A 21,055-nucleotide genomic window follows, 5' to 3' on the forward strand; every position below is an offset into this window, starting at 1 on the left:
ATGTGATTAATATAACGGTTACTGTGTATGTTCGAGACACGGTACTCAGCAAGGTGTAAACGTCTTTTAATACGCATCAACATGTAAATATTTCCCCACACTTAGCATAAAAATACTCTTGGTTGATGTTAATGTAAAAGTAGTATCCTGAAAAAATACAGATCCTACCTTAAGATTCGGAATTAACGTATCTAGGTTTATGAAGATATAATTGGTAAGAGGGAAGTCCAGTCAAATAGTTTACATCGCGTACAAAACGCGTGACATAAAATGCCTAGTAATTTACCGTAAAAACATTACGTAAATTACTTAAGATATTTTACTTACCCAAACCTAGAGTTCTAAATCCAGTAAGTTACGTCAGAAACGAAGAGAAATTCCCGGTAATTTATCGGTAATTTCTCCAAAGCCTTCTTTATCGAGAAATTATGAAAAAAATGAATTTTTCAACAGAGCGAACGAGAGGTTTCGATTAGCTATAGAGAAACGTCGTAGAGGGGAATTTCCGTTGTACGTTCTTCGTAGCCAATCAAAACCTCCCATTCGCTTCGTCGCAGAATGAAATATCATTTGAAACAAATGGCATGGAATTTTCCGTGAAGTTGTACATACGTGAATATTTTTAGCTGGAGGTAAATACGACCCTATAATCAATATTTTCTAATAGTAATTATTACTCTTTAGCTTGAACTTTGAAGTTGATTGAAAAAAAAAAAAGTTATTTAAACGAAGAAACCTAAAGTATAAATAACGTTCTCTTAAATTCTCAATGTTCCCGGTAACTTACGGTATGTTTCACAGTTACCTTCTCCAATTTAATGTTACCGAGAATTTTCGAACTCTACCCAAACCTGCTCGCAGCTAGCAATACCGGCGAGTTCCGACCAGTGGCTATGCGGTTAACCCGCGCCCTGCTAGATGGCGCCACGTCAGCTTAGTATCAATAACACCACCAGGGCGCAGCACTGGACGCGTCGCGGAGCTCTCTATCAGCGATCTCGCAAGCATTCATGCAGAGGTAAGCAGCGGTGAGCAGTGGTAGTCCGGCTCGTCCTATTGTCATCGAGATGTGTCGCGTGTCGTGTGTCGGTGCGGTATGATACGAGGGAATTCGGAGCGCTTGAACTTTGAACGAACACTCGCAGGGTACGAGCGAGATAAACCGGCGGACGTTACAGCAGCGTTTCGTGTGCCCTTTATCGGGTTTTTCAGAAGTTGGCTCGCGGCAGAGTGGCACTGCAACAAATCGGAGCGGCAATCCACACTTGGAAGCCTCTCTCGCTCCCTCCCTATAGCGGGGCAGCCGGCGAGCAGGACGGAAGACGCGGGCCGCGGGTTCGAAAACGGGCCCGCCGGAATCTTCGAAAATCGACGTCGAATCAACGGTAAGGCGAGCTGGCCATTTAAATTGACTCGTCGTCCCTCCTCGCCCGATTTCCCATAAACTCGTTCCGAAATCCCCGAAAATTCAGTAATGATTTCTTTTTTATTAGCGACAACACCGGTCAGGTCTGTCGACGAAATAAGACAGGTTATCGCGCCGATTATCGCGGACACTCGAAGAGACTATTATCGTTCGTAATTCGTGCCTTACCCGCCTTAGCGTGGACTCGTAAAACGACTTTTTCTTTCGATGGCCATTATGGGTCGGAGAAAAAAATGTTGAAACGTGACCGAGCTACTGTAACTTCGTTGCATGTGTTTATGGATTTTGATGACAACGTGCCTCGCATTGTGATGTCATTCTAATCTGTAACCCTGGGGTAGAGAGAGCGAGCGACGATGCGCCGCTGATAACTCCCGGACTTTCTTTACGTAATTTTCTATCAATGTACTCGAGAATGTTTTCAGGCTATTGACTCGCACGTGCGCTGTCAAATTGATTACGATCGCTTTGCCAAGTTGCACGGAGGAAAATTATGGTACTGGCTTAGGTCAGTAATTATACATGCAATAATGACGATGTTTTGTCATTTGTGGATTATCGAGACGAGATTAATTTCAGATTAAATCCAGGGGATAAACAACGGAATATGACATGGTCTTAGAGCTTTTTGCCTATTGTCCGTGCATATAAAAATGGAAATCACTTTCTTTGGAATCTTAAGCGGAGGTGTAATTGTTATCGTCTCGGAGGTAAAAAATACTTTACGAGCAGGTTATTGCCTCACTCATTCACGCGTCACTTTTTGATGCAGCGATTACGCCGCGTTGCACATCAGGCACTGTAATGACGTCCTTATGCGCTAGAAATACCGGCAATAGCGGGACGATGGCAACAATAGTAAATACGAAGATCACGATCGCCATTTTTCCTTTCCCTTTCACACGAGGTGCCATTGAGCAATGCGATTGTCATGCACGCACAGTTTACGGCGTTACTCTTGGGTCGGTTTGACCTTTGAGCTTAGGGTGTGGAATGATGGTGTGTGTGCCCTGTTTGTTGTGTTTCGTCCCGGGTCTGCCTGTGTGTGGACTCGTCAGTAAGGCTATCAGGCAGACCCTGCCTTAGACACCGAAAAATCTCTCCTGTGCGGGATTTGAACCCGAGAGACTACATGGTATGAGCGGTGAGCGTAACCGCTGGGCTCTCGAAGGCCCGTGTCGAAGGAAGAACTTCTAATATATATATGCTATGACCGCCACAGACCCTTTTATCGGAACCCTTTACGTTCCCTCGAAGCCGATGAATACCGGGCCTATCTGGAAATTACCCCTCGACGTGAATGAAGTCGAGTTTCTCCGAGTGTTCTAGGAAATGCTCGTGAAACGTGAGCGTCATGGGGAATGATTAACGCCACATGGTCAAGGGGCTGACAGCCATTCACAGTCATGGCCTTAGAGGATGGCATAGAGATCGCGGCAAAAGGGAGAAGAGTGAAACTATTCTAAAAAGTTAGAGATCGTTTCATCCGGTTAAAAGATGAATCCCAGACAGAAGAGTACTTAGATATGTGCCCATAATTATGAAAGTGGACTAAGTCATGTATTTTTTGTTTCGAAATTACATTGAATTAATTTCGTTTGAAATAATATGGCGTGATCTTTTTTACATTCTATGAATATTTTATGCTGTCTGGGTTAGGAGTGACTAATTTTTCACTGATTTGTGGACAAAAGGATAAGTTATCCTTTTGTGGTATAAATAAAGTACTCACCCAGGGAATATAAATTTAAAGAATTGGTCCACGTATGTGCTTTCAAAATAGAGTAATAATGTATTATTATTATCGCACGAATTACTTAGCATGTTTTGATTTTTTAAAATAAGGGTGTATGTGAAAATGTATAAAATAATTGTTAACTTTGGTATTTCAATGTTATATTACAAACCTTTTCTAACACTTGTAGTATTTATAGAATAGTATTCCATATTTCAAATGACATGCTGAACCAATATTGTGTATATATATAAAACATTAAATATTTGGACCATATCTGGGAAACATTATCATATGTACATAATCTAATATTGTACTTAAAATATCATTCCAATGTCGAATATACATGAGGAATGTTTTCCAACTTCTTTTCTATATTCTTTAAATATTTTATGCTGTCTGGGATGGATAGTCTCGAGGGATGGCTTGAAAAATAAAGGAGGGAAATGTCTGCAAAAATATGTATTCGAAATTATTTGTAAATATCAAACGTGTTTATCCGGGGAAGCATTTCGATTTTGGCTGATCTTCAAATCGAGTAAAATTAGTTTCATGTCATGTAATGTGTGTGCGTGTTAACGACTTGTTTCCGGATTTGAGTTCGAGTAGAAAAATGTTACGGAAATATCGGAAGTTTGTTGTCTTCGCCACGTGGTCAATAAATGAAAAAAGGGAATGAAATTTGTATGCCCCCGATTTTCTTTTTTATCGCGGAAATCTGCAAAACTTTTTGGAATGCTGTTTATAGGTACTTGCAACAGCAGTATGCCATTATGCATTTACGGGGTCAGTGAACAAAGCAGGTATCATTGCAGGATGTGAGCAATATTGCGAACACACCCCTTCTCTGATGTGATTATTAACACCTGACGTCATGCAAGGTCACTCAGCCTTTCCTTCCGGAATAATTATTTGAATTAACTTTAATTTTTCGCCGATGATTTTTTTGCGAGTCAGACTCAAAATGTGCAAACCGAGAAATTTGTTTATGGAACTTTTCCAAAGTCGCGGGTGCAACATTATATCGTCATGTTGCACGCTTGAACTGATGCCCAACTTCCCACGTCAATTATTTTTAGTTACATTGGATTGCTGAAATAAATCAGCTGACGTAAAATTCGGCGCTTCTTCTTTCCTTGTGTTTCTCTTATCCGAGTCTGAATTTTTCTCTCGCTGACTCATCTGATCAAAAGTCTGAATTTCGAGATTGCTCATTCGTACGATGACATCCATTGCGCAATGTACAAGAGAATTCCGTGAAACATCGTGCAATTTGTGAATTACGCATTCACTGATTATGATGTCTGGTCTAAAGTTTACTCCAGATTGCGAGGTGCCGTGAGATTTGACATAAAAGAGAAGAAATAACAGTCCTGGGAATGTGCGAACTATATTCTGAATGGCCACGTAATCGAACATTTTCGGTAGTACACCTTATTATTTCTAATTGCAATCCACGTCAAGAATGGTTAACAGATAATAGTTCACTTAAAAAAACAAAAAAAATGACATTTTGCGTTAAGTATTAGCGTGGGAGTGAAACAGTTTTCACCATTGTAAGTACTGGACAAGAGAAAGTGAGAACAAAAACGGTAGTAAAACTTAAGTGTATCTCAACTAACGCTAAACTAAGAACCATTATAACAGAGTCTCCACATGAAAGTTACTGAAAACTTTTGAATTTTATATATTATTTCTTCTTCTTTATGAAAAAAAACGGGTTAGATTAAGAGTTCAAATAAAATGAAAAACATTCATTCGTGGTAGGAATATATTATTTAAAATAAAGACACTTTTACACACCGGTCACGTACTCTTTACCCTGTAGTTAAATATTCATTCAGAACGGTAATATGCATTTTCCTTGTTGATTCCTTCTCTCTTTTGAATACTCGTCCTATGACTCGATAGACATCTACATGTTCCAAAAATAAGACATTGTATTGTAATGCTTTTATAAATATATAGCAGACACTTACAATCGGACCACCTCTGGTTTTATTCCAAGGTTTTAACGAAGAAACTTATTATTCTTATTTTTTTTTCCGATATTACAAAGTATTCTAGCATATGCAAAAATTCCTCTTCATAGCTACAAGAAAAGGCAGATATGAAGTTTGAATTTACAAAGTCATATTCCAATAACAGTAGTAATTAACAGTTAGTCTCGTCATTAGAGAGCTTATAATGGAAAGGTGGACGTGAATCATTCCCAGCAATTTATCACTTACAAAGTCATTTTACGTTTGCGTAAGGTGTTTCACGGTGTCAACATGGAAGACAAGAAAACTGATGGGTTTGTTTTAAATCCCTTGAAAAAGAACAACAAACTTCAGTCGCAATTCTAAGCCTTTGGCGCGATAATCTTATTATGCCTGACTAGATATGGACTACTTAGGAAATGAAAATGCACGTAAAGAAGATTCATTGATCTGACTTATAAACTCTACATCCTGTTTCGCAAGTTACGTTCGTTTACAATTTCACCGATCATACAATGTAAAACACTTGTGCTAATTCATTAATCCCATTGACATAAGATATTTCCAATGAAATCAGTTTATTCGGCTAAATAAACAGAAGAGTACTTAGATATGTAAACTACTTCCTCAATTTTTTATCGTTTTGAGTAGACTCGCTAGGGGAATATTGCATTGAATTTATTCCTTTTGATGACACGAATTGTTTCCGAAGAAATTAACTTATCTAGGGGAATTGCACCGAAGATTCCTTAGAAATTTAACGATATTTTTATCATCCAGGGTAGAGTGGCTTAAAAGTCGAGGAGCTCGGTTTATTCTGCGAAAAAGAATACTTGGCTGAATTCTGACACGACTGTCACGCGTTCAGCACCGACCAATGGAATAAGCAGTCGAAGTGACGTCGGCGCGTCCACTTTCATGCTTGGATGAGACCGTCTTCCGTATGACGTGTTCTATATGAGCAAACCGAGTCAAAGCCGTTGTAAAAACCTGGAATTCTCCGAAACCTCAGCTTAACAACGCCTAATAACGAAACCACTCCACTTCTTCGAAGTAAAAAGAATATAAGAATTCGTAAAAGTACCTCTTTCCCGGATATCTCGAGAATTGTTTTAAACGTTCTCCTTATCGCCCTGCCTAGGAGTAGATAAAATTTCTATCTACTCTATTTGCTCTACATAAGGCACGCGCTTACCCCCATACCGTCGACTTTCATGCAAACGCATAACGTGAAGTGATTACTTGCATTTCGAGTTGGTAATGCGTTAAGGTGAAGTGAAACACGTCGAGAAACTTGGTCGACGTCGATAAAGAAGATTTTTTTAAATGCCTACGTTCCCGACGTTCGTTTTTATATTGACAACTGTGTCGAATTACATTGAATATTGTACCAAATTGCATACTGCACCTGTCGTTTTCGTACAATAAATATCAAGAAATCGAAGTAAAACTCCAGAAATCCTCTGGATTCAAGCTTTCTGAGGCCCCAATTGACTGCAGAGGGACACCCCGCGCCATCTGTGATTTCCAGGTCAATTAAATTTTCACTCCGAGACCCCGTATTCCCATCGTTTTAGCATAGAAGCGCATACAACACTTTTTTTACCCTTATCCTGTTCAAATGCGAGTTTATCGATTACTAGTGTTCTAAATTGTCGTAAAATTGTCCTGACCCTTTCGATTCTCATATCAGAGCCTTCGATAATTGTATATCGATCGAAATGTGAGAGCTCGACGCCATTTTGGTTCTGCTCTGGGCTGAGTTAAAAAATTTTGTTAAAAAATCCAAATTCTGAATGTATCAGGACAATTCTTAGATGATCAGGAGTGACGTGTCAAAGTTTCGGACAGTTTGGTCTAATATCCTTAAAAAAAAGTGTTGTATTCGAATCGACTGATTTGAAGGGTGTTTCACCTTAATACATTATTGATGGGCATTCCTTAAAAATCCCTTGGTTTGTAGAAACTTCCTTATAAATTATTCCGCGGGAATAAATCAAGCGGAATATCTGATTTTACGAGGGCTCCAAGTTAACAAGTAACACGGCAAAAGGTTATCGCGCTCGCGGCGGCGACGAAATTTTCGGCCTTTAATTCCTCCGGCGTATTTATCGCAGACCCTTACACCTCTATGTTTTATTCTCGTTACTTGCCAACCTTGCGCTTTAACTGACTTGCGTCACGTTAAGGTCAAGACATGCGTAAGAATTGAGGCTAGCGAGTACTGGTCCGATCGCTCAATCGCAATCTTATCGTAAACACCGTAGTAAAGGCTAAACGCTTCCTTTGGTAACATCGAAAGCTCTTGCCATAACTACTGTATTAAAAAGAAAAAAAAAAGAAACAATTCATGTTTACGCCCGTCCATAGACCGTACGCGTACTTATTTCACGCGTACAACCTCTTACCGTGAGCGCGGTACTCGCTAGGTAATTTTAGCGCAATTTACCGGATTCTGATGGCGAAACCGCGATTTTCACAGCCAATTGACCTTATTAGCTTGCCTTATTGACTTACAGCCCCGGAGATTTATACGCGTTTGGAAAGAAAAGAATAAAAGAAAACATCCTTATGGGTTTTTCAGAATTATTGATATTTGCTTGGTAACGTTGGGTCTTGCAATTTATATTCCCTTTCTTTTTCCTTTAAGGTCAAGTGAAACACGTCGAGGAACTTGATCGACGTCGATAAAGAAGATTTTTCTAAATGCCTACGTTGCCGACGTTCGTTTTTATATTGACAGCTGGGTCGAATTATATTGTGTATTGTACCAAATGGCATACTCCACCTGTCGTTTTCGTACAATAATTATAAAGAAATCGAAGTAAAACTCCAGAAATCCTCTGGATTCATGCTTTCTGGGGCCCTAATTGACTGCAGATGGACCCCCTGCGCCATCTGTGATTTCCAGGTCAATTAAATCTTCACTCCGAGACTTCGTATTATCATCGTTTTGGCATAGAAGCGCATACAACACTTATTTTGCCTTTGTCCCGTTCAAATGCGAGTTTATCGATTACCAGAGTGTTCTAAATTGTCGTAAAATTGTCCTGACCCTTTCGATTCTCATATCAGAGCCTTCGATAATTGTATATTGATCGAAATATGAGAGCTCGACGCCATTTTGGTTCTGGTCTGGGCTGAGTTAAAAAATTTTGTTAAAAAATCCAAATTTTGAATGTGTCAGGACAATTCTTAGATGATCAGGAGTGATGTGTCAAAGTTTCGGACAGTTTGGTCTAATACCCTTAAAAAAAAGTGTTGTATTCGAATCGACTGATTTAAAGGGTGTTTCACTTCACCTTAACCTACCGGGCAATCTCGGCGAATTAAGACGTAATTCCTATAGTCGGCAGCTGGAAGTGCGATAATCAAACCCGGTTTGAATCGGGATGAAAGTGTCGAGTGTATGGAGTTGAAGCTGCGGAGGGAACAGAGGGACCGGGAGGGATCTCGTAATGCGGGCTAGGGAGAGAAATCCCTCGGGAGACCCCAACGTCCTTTCAAAGTGCTCGGCGAACCGGAGAAATTAGCGAAATTGTAGCGACGAGGGGAAATGCCAGGAAATGGCCTCCCTGGGGGATGCAAGCGACATTACCGGTGGAGTAGTCGAGGAAAAATGTATAAATCCTTCTACATGTATCCATGTCGAATATGACGTTAACGGAGCTACAATAAATTCGGAGAATACACCCAGGATGAGCAATGAGAACTATTAATATTAGAAAAAAAAAAAAAAGAAGAAATTAACTCGAGGTAAGGACGTGAATTTAGTAGAACGCGAGTCTAGAATGTAATCCAGAAATTTCACCGAATGAATAAATGGAATGGACTTTTCCCAATGGTTAAGGGAATTTTTCCACTGGATTCAAATCAGTGGAAGTCTACGAGGAAAGGCATTGACGGATTTCAATTACTCGCGTTTACCCCTAACACAGATATTGCACGGGAACTGAATTTCCGGTAATTATTGCTACGGAAGCAGGGTGCACGTACACCCATCTCCTGAATGCTGGTTGCACCATTATCGGCGTAATGCGATTTATCGATCAGCATGATGTAATTTGAATTCCCTGCGGCTCGGGTGATCGTTACTCCCTGCTCGTTAAGGTAACTTACCCCGCCTGCCAGGTTCGCGTACCTTGTCAGTAAAGTAGCCTCGGTTGACGTACCTGAAATTATGGTAAAAAATTTAAATGTTACCCGCGGTGAAGGGAGACTTCTTTTTGTCGGGCGATTTCGGCGATGCCTTTACGTGCCTGTAAATTTTCCAGAAAACCGAGAACAATATCGCCCGTGCAGACTCGCCTTGTATGCAAAAGTTATGTCGCGATCCGTGACCCCGGTTCCAGTGCGCAACAAATCCTCCCCCTCGGTGCAGGAAGTGCGTTCGTTGCTTCCCCTGGACACTCTGCACACGATAATTTATATTCCTGACCCCCGGGACCTTGTGCCAGGATACCAAAACTGGTCTGTAAGTCAGATTTCGTTCTTGATAATGAGCTCAACCGAAGTCGCAGGTCGGCGATTCGCAAATTCGATCGAATCAAATGGCCGGTTAATTTTAATTGTCCAGTCGTAATTGAAAGTGATGCCCCGGTGGTCACGTTTTCCTGCCGATAGGCGCCATTGATCGTGCATGATTTAATTCATTTACCGACGGCTTTGGTTGCCACCAGAAAACATGGGATCTCGTGAAACAGCATTCGATGCATCCTAAGGACTCTTTGCGTCACTTTCATTAATTCTTGCGGTATTACCATGATAAGCAGATCAGTGAAAATTCTCAAGTAACGTTATCTTCGGACTTTTACCTTAATTTCTACCGTGAATCATCGATTTACCGATTAGTGAAATTAGGACGCTTGCAGCTTTCCAAGTTTCGGGTTATCAGAGAATGCGTTTATCTCCATGATCTATCTTGCTTATCATGTTTGATCGTACTTTTTTTTTTTTCATGACAAAACATCAGCCTGATTGCCTGAACGCTTCCACTACTCGAGTAATCAAGTATTATAATTATTCCTTGTAAAGTCGTAAATGCACAATTTATCATTATCGCATTTGAATTGCTGGATAATGCCTCTATTAGAACCTAGATAAAATAATTTGACGATCGCATTGATTTATAACGTAGACGTTAAGTCAGAAAATTGGAGAGAAAAAAATACTGTAAGGAGACTAAGTCCAATCGCATACGTATATTTAATATCGCATTTGCATTTCTGTCGGTACGGGAATATGACTCATGTAATCAAAATCCTATTGTTCTCGATGGCACGTATTACGGTATTTATGAATTTGCAATTCTCATGACTCGAGTTACCTTGGCTTTATACTGGAAGTATGAACCGGACAGATGGAATTAATCACGATGAATTTGAATATGCATCGCGTAGAAATATGAGGGAGATATACCGTGAATCCCGGTAAATTCCGATCATTGATTGGACGTATTATTTGGGGCGGTACCTTCCATTGGTTTCCATGGTTCGGATCGTTATAGGCGATTCCACGTTGCGTACGATTCTGGCGTCGCTTTATCGGGGGTAATCGATTCCGATTGACGTGCTCTTCGTTGACCACAGGTCATAGGCATGCTACCGAAATGGACGTGCGCAATCCTGAGCCTGCTGGTCTTCTCGTCGGCTTTGCGGGACTTTGAGGTCGAGTCGTTCATCGAGATGACCGAGCTGGCTTATGAAGATGCCTGCCTGGAGGCTGCCAAAGCCGAGTGGTCATTCGTCAACGACATGGACGACAGAAGCCGCGATAATTGGGTGAGAATATCGAGCAGTTCCACGAATGAATTTTCCCGACTTAAGGTGAAGTGAAACACGTCGAGGAACTTGATCGACGTCGATAAAGAAGATATTTCTAAATGCCTACGTTGCCGACGTTCGTTTTTATATTGACAGCTGTATCGAATTATATTGGGTATTGTACCAAATGGCGTACTCCACCTGTCGTTTTCGTACAATAATTATCAAGAAATCGAAGTAAAATTCTAGAAATCCTCTGGATTCATGCTTTCTGGGGCCCCAATTGACTGCGAAGGGACCCCCTGCGCCATCTGTGATTTCCAGGTCAATTAAATTTTCACTCCGAGACCTCGTATTACCATCGTTTTAGCGTAGAAGCGTATACAACACTTTTTTTGCCTTTATCCCGTTCAAATGCGAGTTTATCGACTACCAGAGTGTTCTAAATTGTCGTAAAATTGCCCTGACCCTTTCGATTCTCATATCGGAGCCTTCGATAATTATATGTCGATCGAAATATGAGAGCTCGACGCCATTTTGGTTCTGGTCTGGGCTGAGTTAAAAAATTCTTTTCAAAAATCCAAATTTTGAATGTGTCAGGACAATTCTTAGATGATCAGGAGTGATGTGTCAAATTTTCGGACGGTTTGGTCTAATACCCTTAAAAAAAAGTGTTGTATTCGAATCGACTGATTTGAAGGGTGTTTCACTTTTCCTTAATCGGGCCATTGAAAAGTGAATTAAAGTCGCAAGGACGCATCGAGTCGTCTGCGAACTCTTAAGAGCGTCTGATCATTTCTCAGTCCAAACTTGAGCGATCGCCTTTCCTGATTTTAGACAACTGCCCAGCTGAATTATGGCCTGTTCAAGAAGAACCAAACTCAGGAGATCCTCGAAAACTCCATCAAGAACGTGACCAATGAATCCTTGAAGTACAAGCACGAGCTGGCCGAGAAACCAGGCGATGCCCTGTTGAACGACGAGGACTGGAAATCGGTAAGCTCGGGAATAATTTCGTTTTCTCCATTTCTTTCTCCTCTTCTAGACTCACGATAGCCGTTTCTCGATTTCAGCTGGTCCTTTTCATCGGAGAAGCGGAGTTCCTACGGAGGACCGCCAGGTACACGGAGGAGGGGAAGGAGTTCACGAGGGACGGTAAGGCTCGCGATAACTGTCCGAAAGATGGTAATCTTAATCACGAGCCTAATTTAGTTCCCTAGACTAATTTAACCTCCCCTTTCGTTCCTTTGCAGACGTGGAGCGTTTGTTATTTCACGGCGGAACGGTCAAAGAGAAACGAGCCGCCTGGTCTTCCTGGCACAGTCAGCTGGCACCGATTACGACTAATTTCTCTAGAAGCTTGACCCTGGTCCGCGAAGCTGCCAAAGTTAATGGTTCGTGCTTCCATGACCTGGAATCAATCTAAGACGAGCCATTGGCCAACATAACGCAGGACAGTTTGCACTTCAACCCGGAAAAGAGATACGTCTCTCGTTGAGCTGATTCGAGTTCTATTCGCCGTGTTGATTACCCATTGCTGGTCATTGTGAAACTTTATTGAGACGGGTTAACGATGCTCTTGTCACTCCGCGTCAAAACATACATTCTCAACGGTGTATTGCGTTATTTTGTTTAGCATTAATCGTATAAGCAAGGTATCTGCTGAAATGATTCATTTTCTTACCGATTATTATCGTTTAAGGTATGAGCGATGAGAGAAGCTACTGGGAACTGCTGTCTGGTTATCCGAATGGGTACAAAAACGCCGAGGAACAGTGGAGGCAACTGTTAAGCCTTCATGGGAAGATCGTAGGTTTTGTGCGGTCGCGGCTTTCTGAGAAATACGGACTTCCTTTGGAAAACAACACGGTTCCGGCTTATTTACTCGGTAAGAGAATGGAATCCGTGGTTTGTCATTGTATTAAACGGTAGGAAGTTAATTCAGGGTATGCTCGACAGGATCTCTACAAGGTTTCGACTGGACGAATATAATGAACTTGATGCCCCAATCTAACCTGACCTATGAAATACGGAAAAATCTGTGGAAAAAGGTAAGAGTTACATTTGGTGGTTTCTATCAGTGATTTGTACCGCAGACATTTGGGTGTAATAATACTCAATTGTTTTCTAAGTTTCTGTTGATTAATTCGATGAAACATCTTCAGGAACTTATTGGAAGAACTTTGTACAAATCGGTCTCATCTATTGGATCGGCTGTATTAAATCAAGTACCCGAAGCTGAGTTTTGGGAAAACAGTCAGTTTAACGGCACTTGTCCATCGGAATTAATCAGTTTTTGCCGAGACGGAGAGATGCGGTACGTATACACAATTTAAAATTTCTTTTGATATTTTATGTGTACTGATCAGATGGCCAGTAGATTAGCAAGAGAATAATGCTGCATTAACCTTTGCACTGGAATTATATATTCCTAATGAAATCTTTTTAATATGATAATATCCTTCATAATGAATTCATATACATAACACTAATGTAATTACTATATTAATGTAATTTCAGAGTTTCAACGTGTTCTGAAGCATCCATCAGTAATTACCTTGATGCTCATAAGAACGTTGCAAAAATCTTGGTGAACCAAATGATGGCAGATCATGCGTCAATGTTAAGTACTGCTAATCGATATTCAGGTAAATGTTTCTATAGTTTTTCTCTAGTTTGGTATTTACACATTTTTAGTTATTATCATATTAATTAACATTCATTTCTAAACAGCTCTCGAGGAAGCTATGGCCCAATTATTCGCGATATTATCAGTGAGTCCTGCTCAACTGCAATCTCTGGGTTTAATCAGGAGCACCAACGGTACCGAAGAATTACAGATGTTGTCATTGATGATCACAGCTTTGGATGTTTTGCCATCTGTTGCTTATTACTTGTCCGCGGATTTGTGGAGAATTAATGCTTTAGAAAATGAAACTATCAGTTCTGATGATCTTATTGATTCTTGGTGGAGACACAGGTAGGTCTTTTTGTAAAAATGTAATCTGAAGTATTGAAAAGAATAAAAATATTGCGAAATGCGTGAAATTAAAAGGTGATTAATTTGATCAAAGGTCGGAATACGAGGGCGTTGCATCTGACTCACTGGATCCACCCACTTTTCTGGATGACAGTTACATCATTAGTAACAAACCTTATCTTCCGTACGTATTAGATTTCAATCCAATTGAACACGTTTCATAAACAGCCTAAACGTTTTTCTTTTTCGGCTGTACGTATGTGCCATAAGCTGTGCTTCTTCGTTCCATGATAAATTTATATTTAATAATGTAAAATTGGTGATTAATTTCAGTAGATTTCAAACGATGAATTACACAAAATAGAGAAGTTAAATGGATATGTTTTTGCAGGAAATTGGTCGGGACGATTCTCGCATTCCAGTTGTATGAGTACATAATGGAATCCACGGAAGTTCGATACAGTCACGTCGAAGCAAATCGTCCAAACCACGCCCTAGTGTAAGTATAAGTTAATTGTTAGACGCATCTAAATAGCGAAACGTTCAATGATTTACTACGCAGTAAACCGAGAAATCAGCAGAATAATCACGGTGTTGCGAAGGCTAAATGTTTCATAATTAACTCATTGACCTCCAAGTAAGTTCCCTACAATCTTTTAACCTGTTTATATTTAATATCTGCAATTCTTGTTGTGCAGAAAAATGATTCAGTATGGTGGTGTAGAGAATTGGATGGATCTTATACAGAAGCACCTAGAACTGGACGAAATCTCGGTAGAATCCCTACTTTCATTCCTCCTACCATTGGAAGAATACATTGAAAGGGCGAATGACGAGCTCGAAGATCTGCCGAAAATCATCACAGCGGATCAAGAACGGGAATTTCAGAGGCTGGAACAGATATATCGCGAACAAGCACTTGCTCCAAAAACAACGACGATAAGCACTACACCTACGACAACAACGACAACAGCAAAAGCAGTTCCAAGCAGCGAGACGCAAACTAAACCACCACTTGACTTAAAATCCGACTCTAAAACAGTAACCAACGAGCAAGCGGATAAGCCGAGCAACGTCGAAGCTGCAAACTCTACGACAACTAATGAAAACTCTTATGAAAATCTGTCAAAATCTTTTGACATGGATGACGAAAGTGAGGAGGAACCAAAGATGAATACTAGCAAAGCAGTTTGGGCGGTAGCAGCTGTTTTGGTGGCGACGGTAACGATTTGCGTGATTGCAATTTTTGGAAGGCGAAGGTGTCGCAAAACGCCAAAAAATAGAAGATACGTTTAACCACGATTTGCCGTTGGCTCCTAATTGTGAACATTTTCTCCACGTCGTTTGAAAGTGATCCCCGACCGTATGAATAGTAGCCAAAGAGAATGAAACGTATCAAGACTTGGGACGGTCAGTTTTCAAAAATGAGGATGTGGAATCGGAGACTCCATCTAGGAATTGTCCTGTGAGGTTGTAAGCGTATAACCTATGTACTTCAGACATTTCTTGATGTCGAGTTTCGATTTCATCCCGGTGCCAATTTTTTCCGCAGGTCCTACACTTATACGACGATTTAATATTAGACATTCCTAGAGATTTATGCTTTGAAATATTTCGATTCAAAGTATATTAAGCTGACGAATGTGTCGTTGAAATGAAGCGTTGATTTTGAAAACGCTATATTTGCTTGGCCTCGCTGTAGTTACCAGAAATTGGTTTTGAACGTTTCATCCCAACAAAAATGCAACAGATTATGCCGTGATGAAGTGCGGAGTTTAGTACGCGTTTTACGTACTCAATGACTGTATAAGAAGGAACATCAGTTTCTTATAATGCTTGAAATTGAAATATTTCAATACGTACATCACATATTACTTACTACCACTATTTGGTCGCTAGCGAACGATGGCTGTAATAACACAAGAGAATTTAATACTTTTAATGTTATATTCTCCCATTATTAATTTGGTGCATAGTAACTGTGCACTGAAGAGACAACTGTTATAGGCTGTCATTACGACCGTTTGTTCTGCGTATTAATTTATAATAAACAGTAGTATGGAACTTGTAAATGTTCTGCAACTTAACAAACGTGCATGTTTGGTTTCGTATCAATTTACAATTTCTCAAAATGGTAATTGCTACCCACCCTGCAATTTTTCTTAGGACAATAAGATACGATGCGCATAATATACTAAATGTACACGAACATAAGATTATAGACACGTAAAATCATACTTCGTAAAAATGTAGTATACGAGTCATAATACGTGGAAACTAATCAATATATACATTTATACCGGTCTCCAGAATCCGTGGAAAAACTTCGGAATATTTTGAGTCACCTTCACATGTTAACTTTCCACGAACAGCTGCACAATTCTTAGTGTCATTATGTCATAAGTTGTTTGAGCTGGAGCGCTTCCTTTTGTTAAACGTATTTATGCCTCCAGAGAGAAAATGACATGTTCGATTGCAAGTTCAACAGTATTTTAGTAGTTTGGTGTAGGTTTTTGCAATTTCCTATTCGCCACTGCAGAATAAGTAATGGATGTACAAACTGTTGCACTTTATCAACTTCCACGCGTGTTTTTAAGTAAACTTGGTAAACCATACAGTTGCGCTTTATTCGTACAATTGTGTTCGTTTCTAGAGAACTTTGTATGATATAGATTCGAAGTGAAACCATTCACGCACAAAATAAGTTACTTATACATGGGTGTTACTGTCCATCATGTTCTTGCAATTGATCTCCGCGATGTTCAACATATGTTCTCTAAACTACCTCGCGAGAGAAATTCTACAGATTCAGGAAAATGATTATGTAACCGAGTCATTTCGAATATTCACTGTTTGGTCAAAGAGATTCTTTCTCTCTATCAAATCGCTCAGCATATTATACCGTAGATGTAAGTAGTACAAACTAGAATATAAAAACGTTTTGTATTAGTTTTAGGAGAAATATTTACAATTCGTGGGTCAAACAAGAACTTTCCTAACGTACAGTGGATAATTGTGTAGACACGAAGTCGTGACAGTGGTGTTCTTAAGTACTCTTCCTCAGAAGAACGAACGGAGCTTAATACTTTGTAATTTATACATTTTTAAATGAAACGATATTTTGTAATCTGGTATTTTACATTAGTGGAAGGTATTGTGTAACAATCTACAGGTTTATTACTATGTAGTACTTCTGAAATTAGCGATTCAGAGTAACATGTAAATATTTGAGTAATCGTAGTATGATGTGAAGTGAGTATACATGTGTAGGTAATAGAAATCTTCAAATGTCAAAAATATCGTGAGTAATCATCTAAAAGATCATATTTACCTATGTCTTAATTATGTCCCGTCTACGCGCATGTTATTTATTATGCAAATACATTTCGTTGATGATATATATTTTTATAAAAATATTTATTTTGTATCAGCATGGAAACGAAATAACACACCAACTACAGAATTACCGATCTTTACTAATTTCGTTTCACATTGGTTCATTTCACCGTACATAATTTCTTATTTCATACAGTAAATATGGCAAATGAAAAGTTTAACCGTTCTAAGGTCTACCTTTATATTAAAACATACGTTTTTCTTGTTTAAACGTTTCAAATTCCCATTCTCTATGCAGAAGGAAAAACTAGAAACGATCGACGGAAATCTGAGCCTCCTATTTCGTAATCACTTACGGTATTTCATCCCACTGGGTTATACAACTTGCTGGATATTTATTTAATCAAGTAAGTTGTAAAGCCTTGCGCATTATTTATTTTTAAAACGTGACATTTATAAATGGCGCTATCAACCGTGTCGGCCATTTTTCCCAACCAATACGCGATTAGCGCGAATACACCTGGAACTCTGAAGCTAATAGATTTTCTACTTGCAAATACATTTGATTGTATGCGAATAAATGTTCTTCGTTGCCATGCATTTACTTTGACACGAGCATACTACTTAATTTTTTACATTAAACGGGTCCGATTAAATCTAGCGCTGCAATCGAGTCGCTAATTTCTGTAGAATTTATACAGACCCAAACATTGAGAAGCCCACTTTATCAGTTTATACGAAAATATATTATTACATTACAATAATAAAATATAACTCAAGAAATAATGTAGGGTAAGTCCGGGATATATGGACCACCGGTATTAACGGACTAGTCGAATATTTGCTGGTCTGTCACAGTAGCGCTGCAGTCGTTGTCTGAAGTTGTTCTTCTTGAGTAGACGGAACCACGCTTAGTTTTGCTCGTGAGTTTCATGCGTATTTTAGAAAAAAACTTTGTTTATTTCTTTTGGTGAGTTGAAAAATATGTTATACTGGATTTATTTGATATGTGGTTAAGTTAGTTTAAATGATTTCGACGTAAGATCAATCCTATAACTCAAGTGTATACTTGAGTACAATCTTAACCTAAAATGGCATGCTGGTAGCGTTGTTTGTCTGGACGGGAAGCTGGTCCATCTATCCCCGACAATTGGGATAAATGGACTACTTGAAAAAACCTGGGATAGGGGGACCATATCTCCTATTAGGGCTTTACTTTCTATATAAATGGAATGGTACTTATAAAAAAATTATTTTAAATATAAAGGCGTATCCTGATAAGTTCGGGTTTTTTGCTGTTATAGAAAAATGCCTACATTTTATAAAAGAAAAGGCACGTTTGGGAGAGGTGAATGGTCTGAAAACAGTTTGAAAAATGCAGTCAAAGCTGTTAAGAATAAGGAAATGGGAGTTAATGCTGCAGCAAAAGCGTTTGGCATACTGAAAACCACTTTAAAAAGGCGCCTCAAGTCACAGAGTTTTAATAAAGGTTCCATGGTGTGATTAGTGTAACAGCTGGAGAAGTGCTTACTATTGTTCAAGGTCATATATATATATTATAAAAAAATATACCAAATCCTAGACATTGCGAAGTTTCAGAAAAAATGACTTTAAAAAACATGGTCCAACTATCCCGGACTTACCCTATATATCATAGCGGGTCGAGGAAGGAAAATCCGTTTTCTCCTCATCCATAACGTCCATTTATCTGTCAGATTTCTCTCGATGTTACCCTTTGCCATCACTAGGGGACCGTTGCTAATTGTGAGAGTACGTCGTCTGCGTGAACGGGATAAAGAGAATTTTGTCACGCGATTTGGACTGAATTATAAAGAATCAGCGCCAAATCATACACGCAACCAAAGACTTATGACACATGCCGTCTGGTATGAAGAAATTCGCGTTAACGTCTAAGCGTGTTCAAAAAACGACTCCAAGTTCCCGGATTTTGGCCGGTGTACCTAATTGGCAAATAAATCGCAAACTCTAATCCAAAGGCGCACCAAAATGCAGACGAACGCCAGCGCTTAGAAATCCTTATTTGTATGCATGCATTGTTCGCGATGCACTTGTACATACACGACCTCCCGAAGGACACGAAACAAGAACCTCTTCATCCGCTGCAATTGGCAGTCCATTGTAGACCGAACTGAAATCTGCAAAAATGGCGAAAGAGGCCGGGTGCATGGTCCTTAAAACCGTTCATGTCGTTCCGAGGCTCTAAAAATAACAACAATGCAGCAGAAAGAACGTACTTAAACCCGAAACGGGCCGCCATATTTTCGTAGTATCTTCCGAAAATACATGCGCCTAATAACGAAGTCGAGCGACGCAGGAGGTTTCCACCACCTAAAGACTGCATTCTCGCCACCCTAACTGAACGTTAATAATATTATATACAACAAATATTATTCACGCAAGCTTATAACCGTTTTAAAATTATATTTTCGGCTTTTAAAATCGTCCTCGAATAGCTAACACTAACAAGGAAACATTCCCAAGTGGTCCACCCCGATTTTGATAATTTTTACATATGTTGTAGAACCTGAAAATCTAAGGGACACATACTTTTTGTTACGTGCTAGGATTTATATCTAGGGGGTGAAACAACCCCTCAAAGTTTGATGAAACAATCGATTCTTTTTTTCTTTCCATAGAAGCACTCCACGGATTTCAATGAAACTTGGCATAAATATATCTAGTGTAAAGAGGATCCAGAAACGATACCACCCTACACGGTTGCATCCCCTCAACGGGGGTAAACTACCCTTATCAATCGTGTTTTCTTTTTTTTTCGGCGACAAATGATCCGATCGAAATAAAAACTGTATATCGTTAATGCTTGCATTAAAAAAGAATTTACGTGCTTTTGGTTTTTTTCGAGAAACCACTATTTGACACTATGAATATTAATCAAGGCTAGTGTTTTTTATATAAACACTAGACGGATTCACATGAAATTCGGTGCGAATATATTTCGTGTCCGTTGGGTCCATAAACGGTACCGTCCGACACGGGAGCATCCCTCTAAAGGGGTGAACTACCCTTTAAAAGAAAAAAAATTTTTTTTTCGAAGGCGATTCTTCCTACTGGAATAGAAATTTCACGACGATTTTTTCAACAAACCTCTGACAAGGACGCCTTGCGACGCTAGACGACCTCTGCCGGTGAAGCGCTGACGTCGATGATGTCACGTCGGTCGCGCTCGCTGATTGGCTGTTGTCGCCAGCGCCTGCGCGACCGACCAATCGAAACCGCCCGCCCTCGAGTCTGGTCGCCCACGCTTGCCCACTTGCCTCACGGTCCATGTGCAATGTACTAATCTCGTCACGTCACTGATTGCTATCGTTCATCGAACTTGACCGAGGACGGACATTTGTAAAAAATTCCGATTCTCGTGACACTTTAATCCGGGATTCGCTCTTTTTGGACCGCGTCAATGGGAAGTCGTAGGTCGTGGACGCAGATCCGCATCGAGCTTGCGCTAAGTGCATCTAAATTCAATTAAATGATAACGCGTGTTACAACACTTATGCAGAAAATACTTTAGATGCCATCGAATCTGTCCTTCGATTTATGCGATTTTATTATTTGATGAAATTTCGGGTAAATTGTTGTTTTTTGTGTCAGAAATACACGTTTTCACGAAAATTATAATACGTCTTTTATTTCGTCTTTTAAGGATTTCTCTGAAACATGTTTCTGATATTCCCAAGTAACAATGATATGAAGATAAGAGTGAAATTGTATATAATCGTCTGTCATGCGTCACTTTTGAGAAACGCTGTCAATATCGTGGAATCTCGTCACGTCACAGTTGACGTTGACCCCGTA

The 21,055-nt window shown here is 39.7% G+C and overlaps 1 protein-coding gene across 1 annotated transcript; it reads left to right on the plus strand.

Annotated features, from left to right (window-relative positions):
- Positions 1-1,029: 1,029 nt before the first annotated feature.
- LOC105702640 (angiotensin-converting enzyme) lies at positions 1,030-17,348 on the plus strand. Its single transcript, XM_012430345.2, has 13 exons — positions 1,030-1,385; positions 10,732-10,923; positions 11,743-11,901; positions 11,979-12,060; positions 12,159-12,299; positions 12,608-12,793; positions 12,865-12,956; positions 13,071-13,222; positions 13,426-13,553; positions 13,639-13,885; positions 13,980-14,069; positions 14,277-14,384; positions 14,584-17,348. The coding sequence occupies exons 2-13, from the start codon at positions 10,741-10,743 to the stop codon at positions 15,179-15,181; spliced, it is 2,166 nt and encodes a 721-aa protein (XP_012285768.1). The 5' UTR covers positions 1,030-1,385; positions 10,732-10,740; the 3' UTR covers positions 15,182-17,348.
- The last annotated feature ends 3,707 nt before the right edge of the window (positions 17,349-21,055 follow it).

The sequence above is a fragment of the Orussus abietinus genome, unplaced genomic scaffold (assembly GCF_000612105.2).
Source record: "Orussus abietinus isolate OABI.00-Male unplaced genomic scaffold, Oabi_2.0 scaffold706, whole genome shotgun sequence".
Lineage (NCBI taxonomy): Eukaryota > Metazoa > Arthropoda > Insecta > Hymenoptera > Orussidae > Orussus > Orussus abietinus.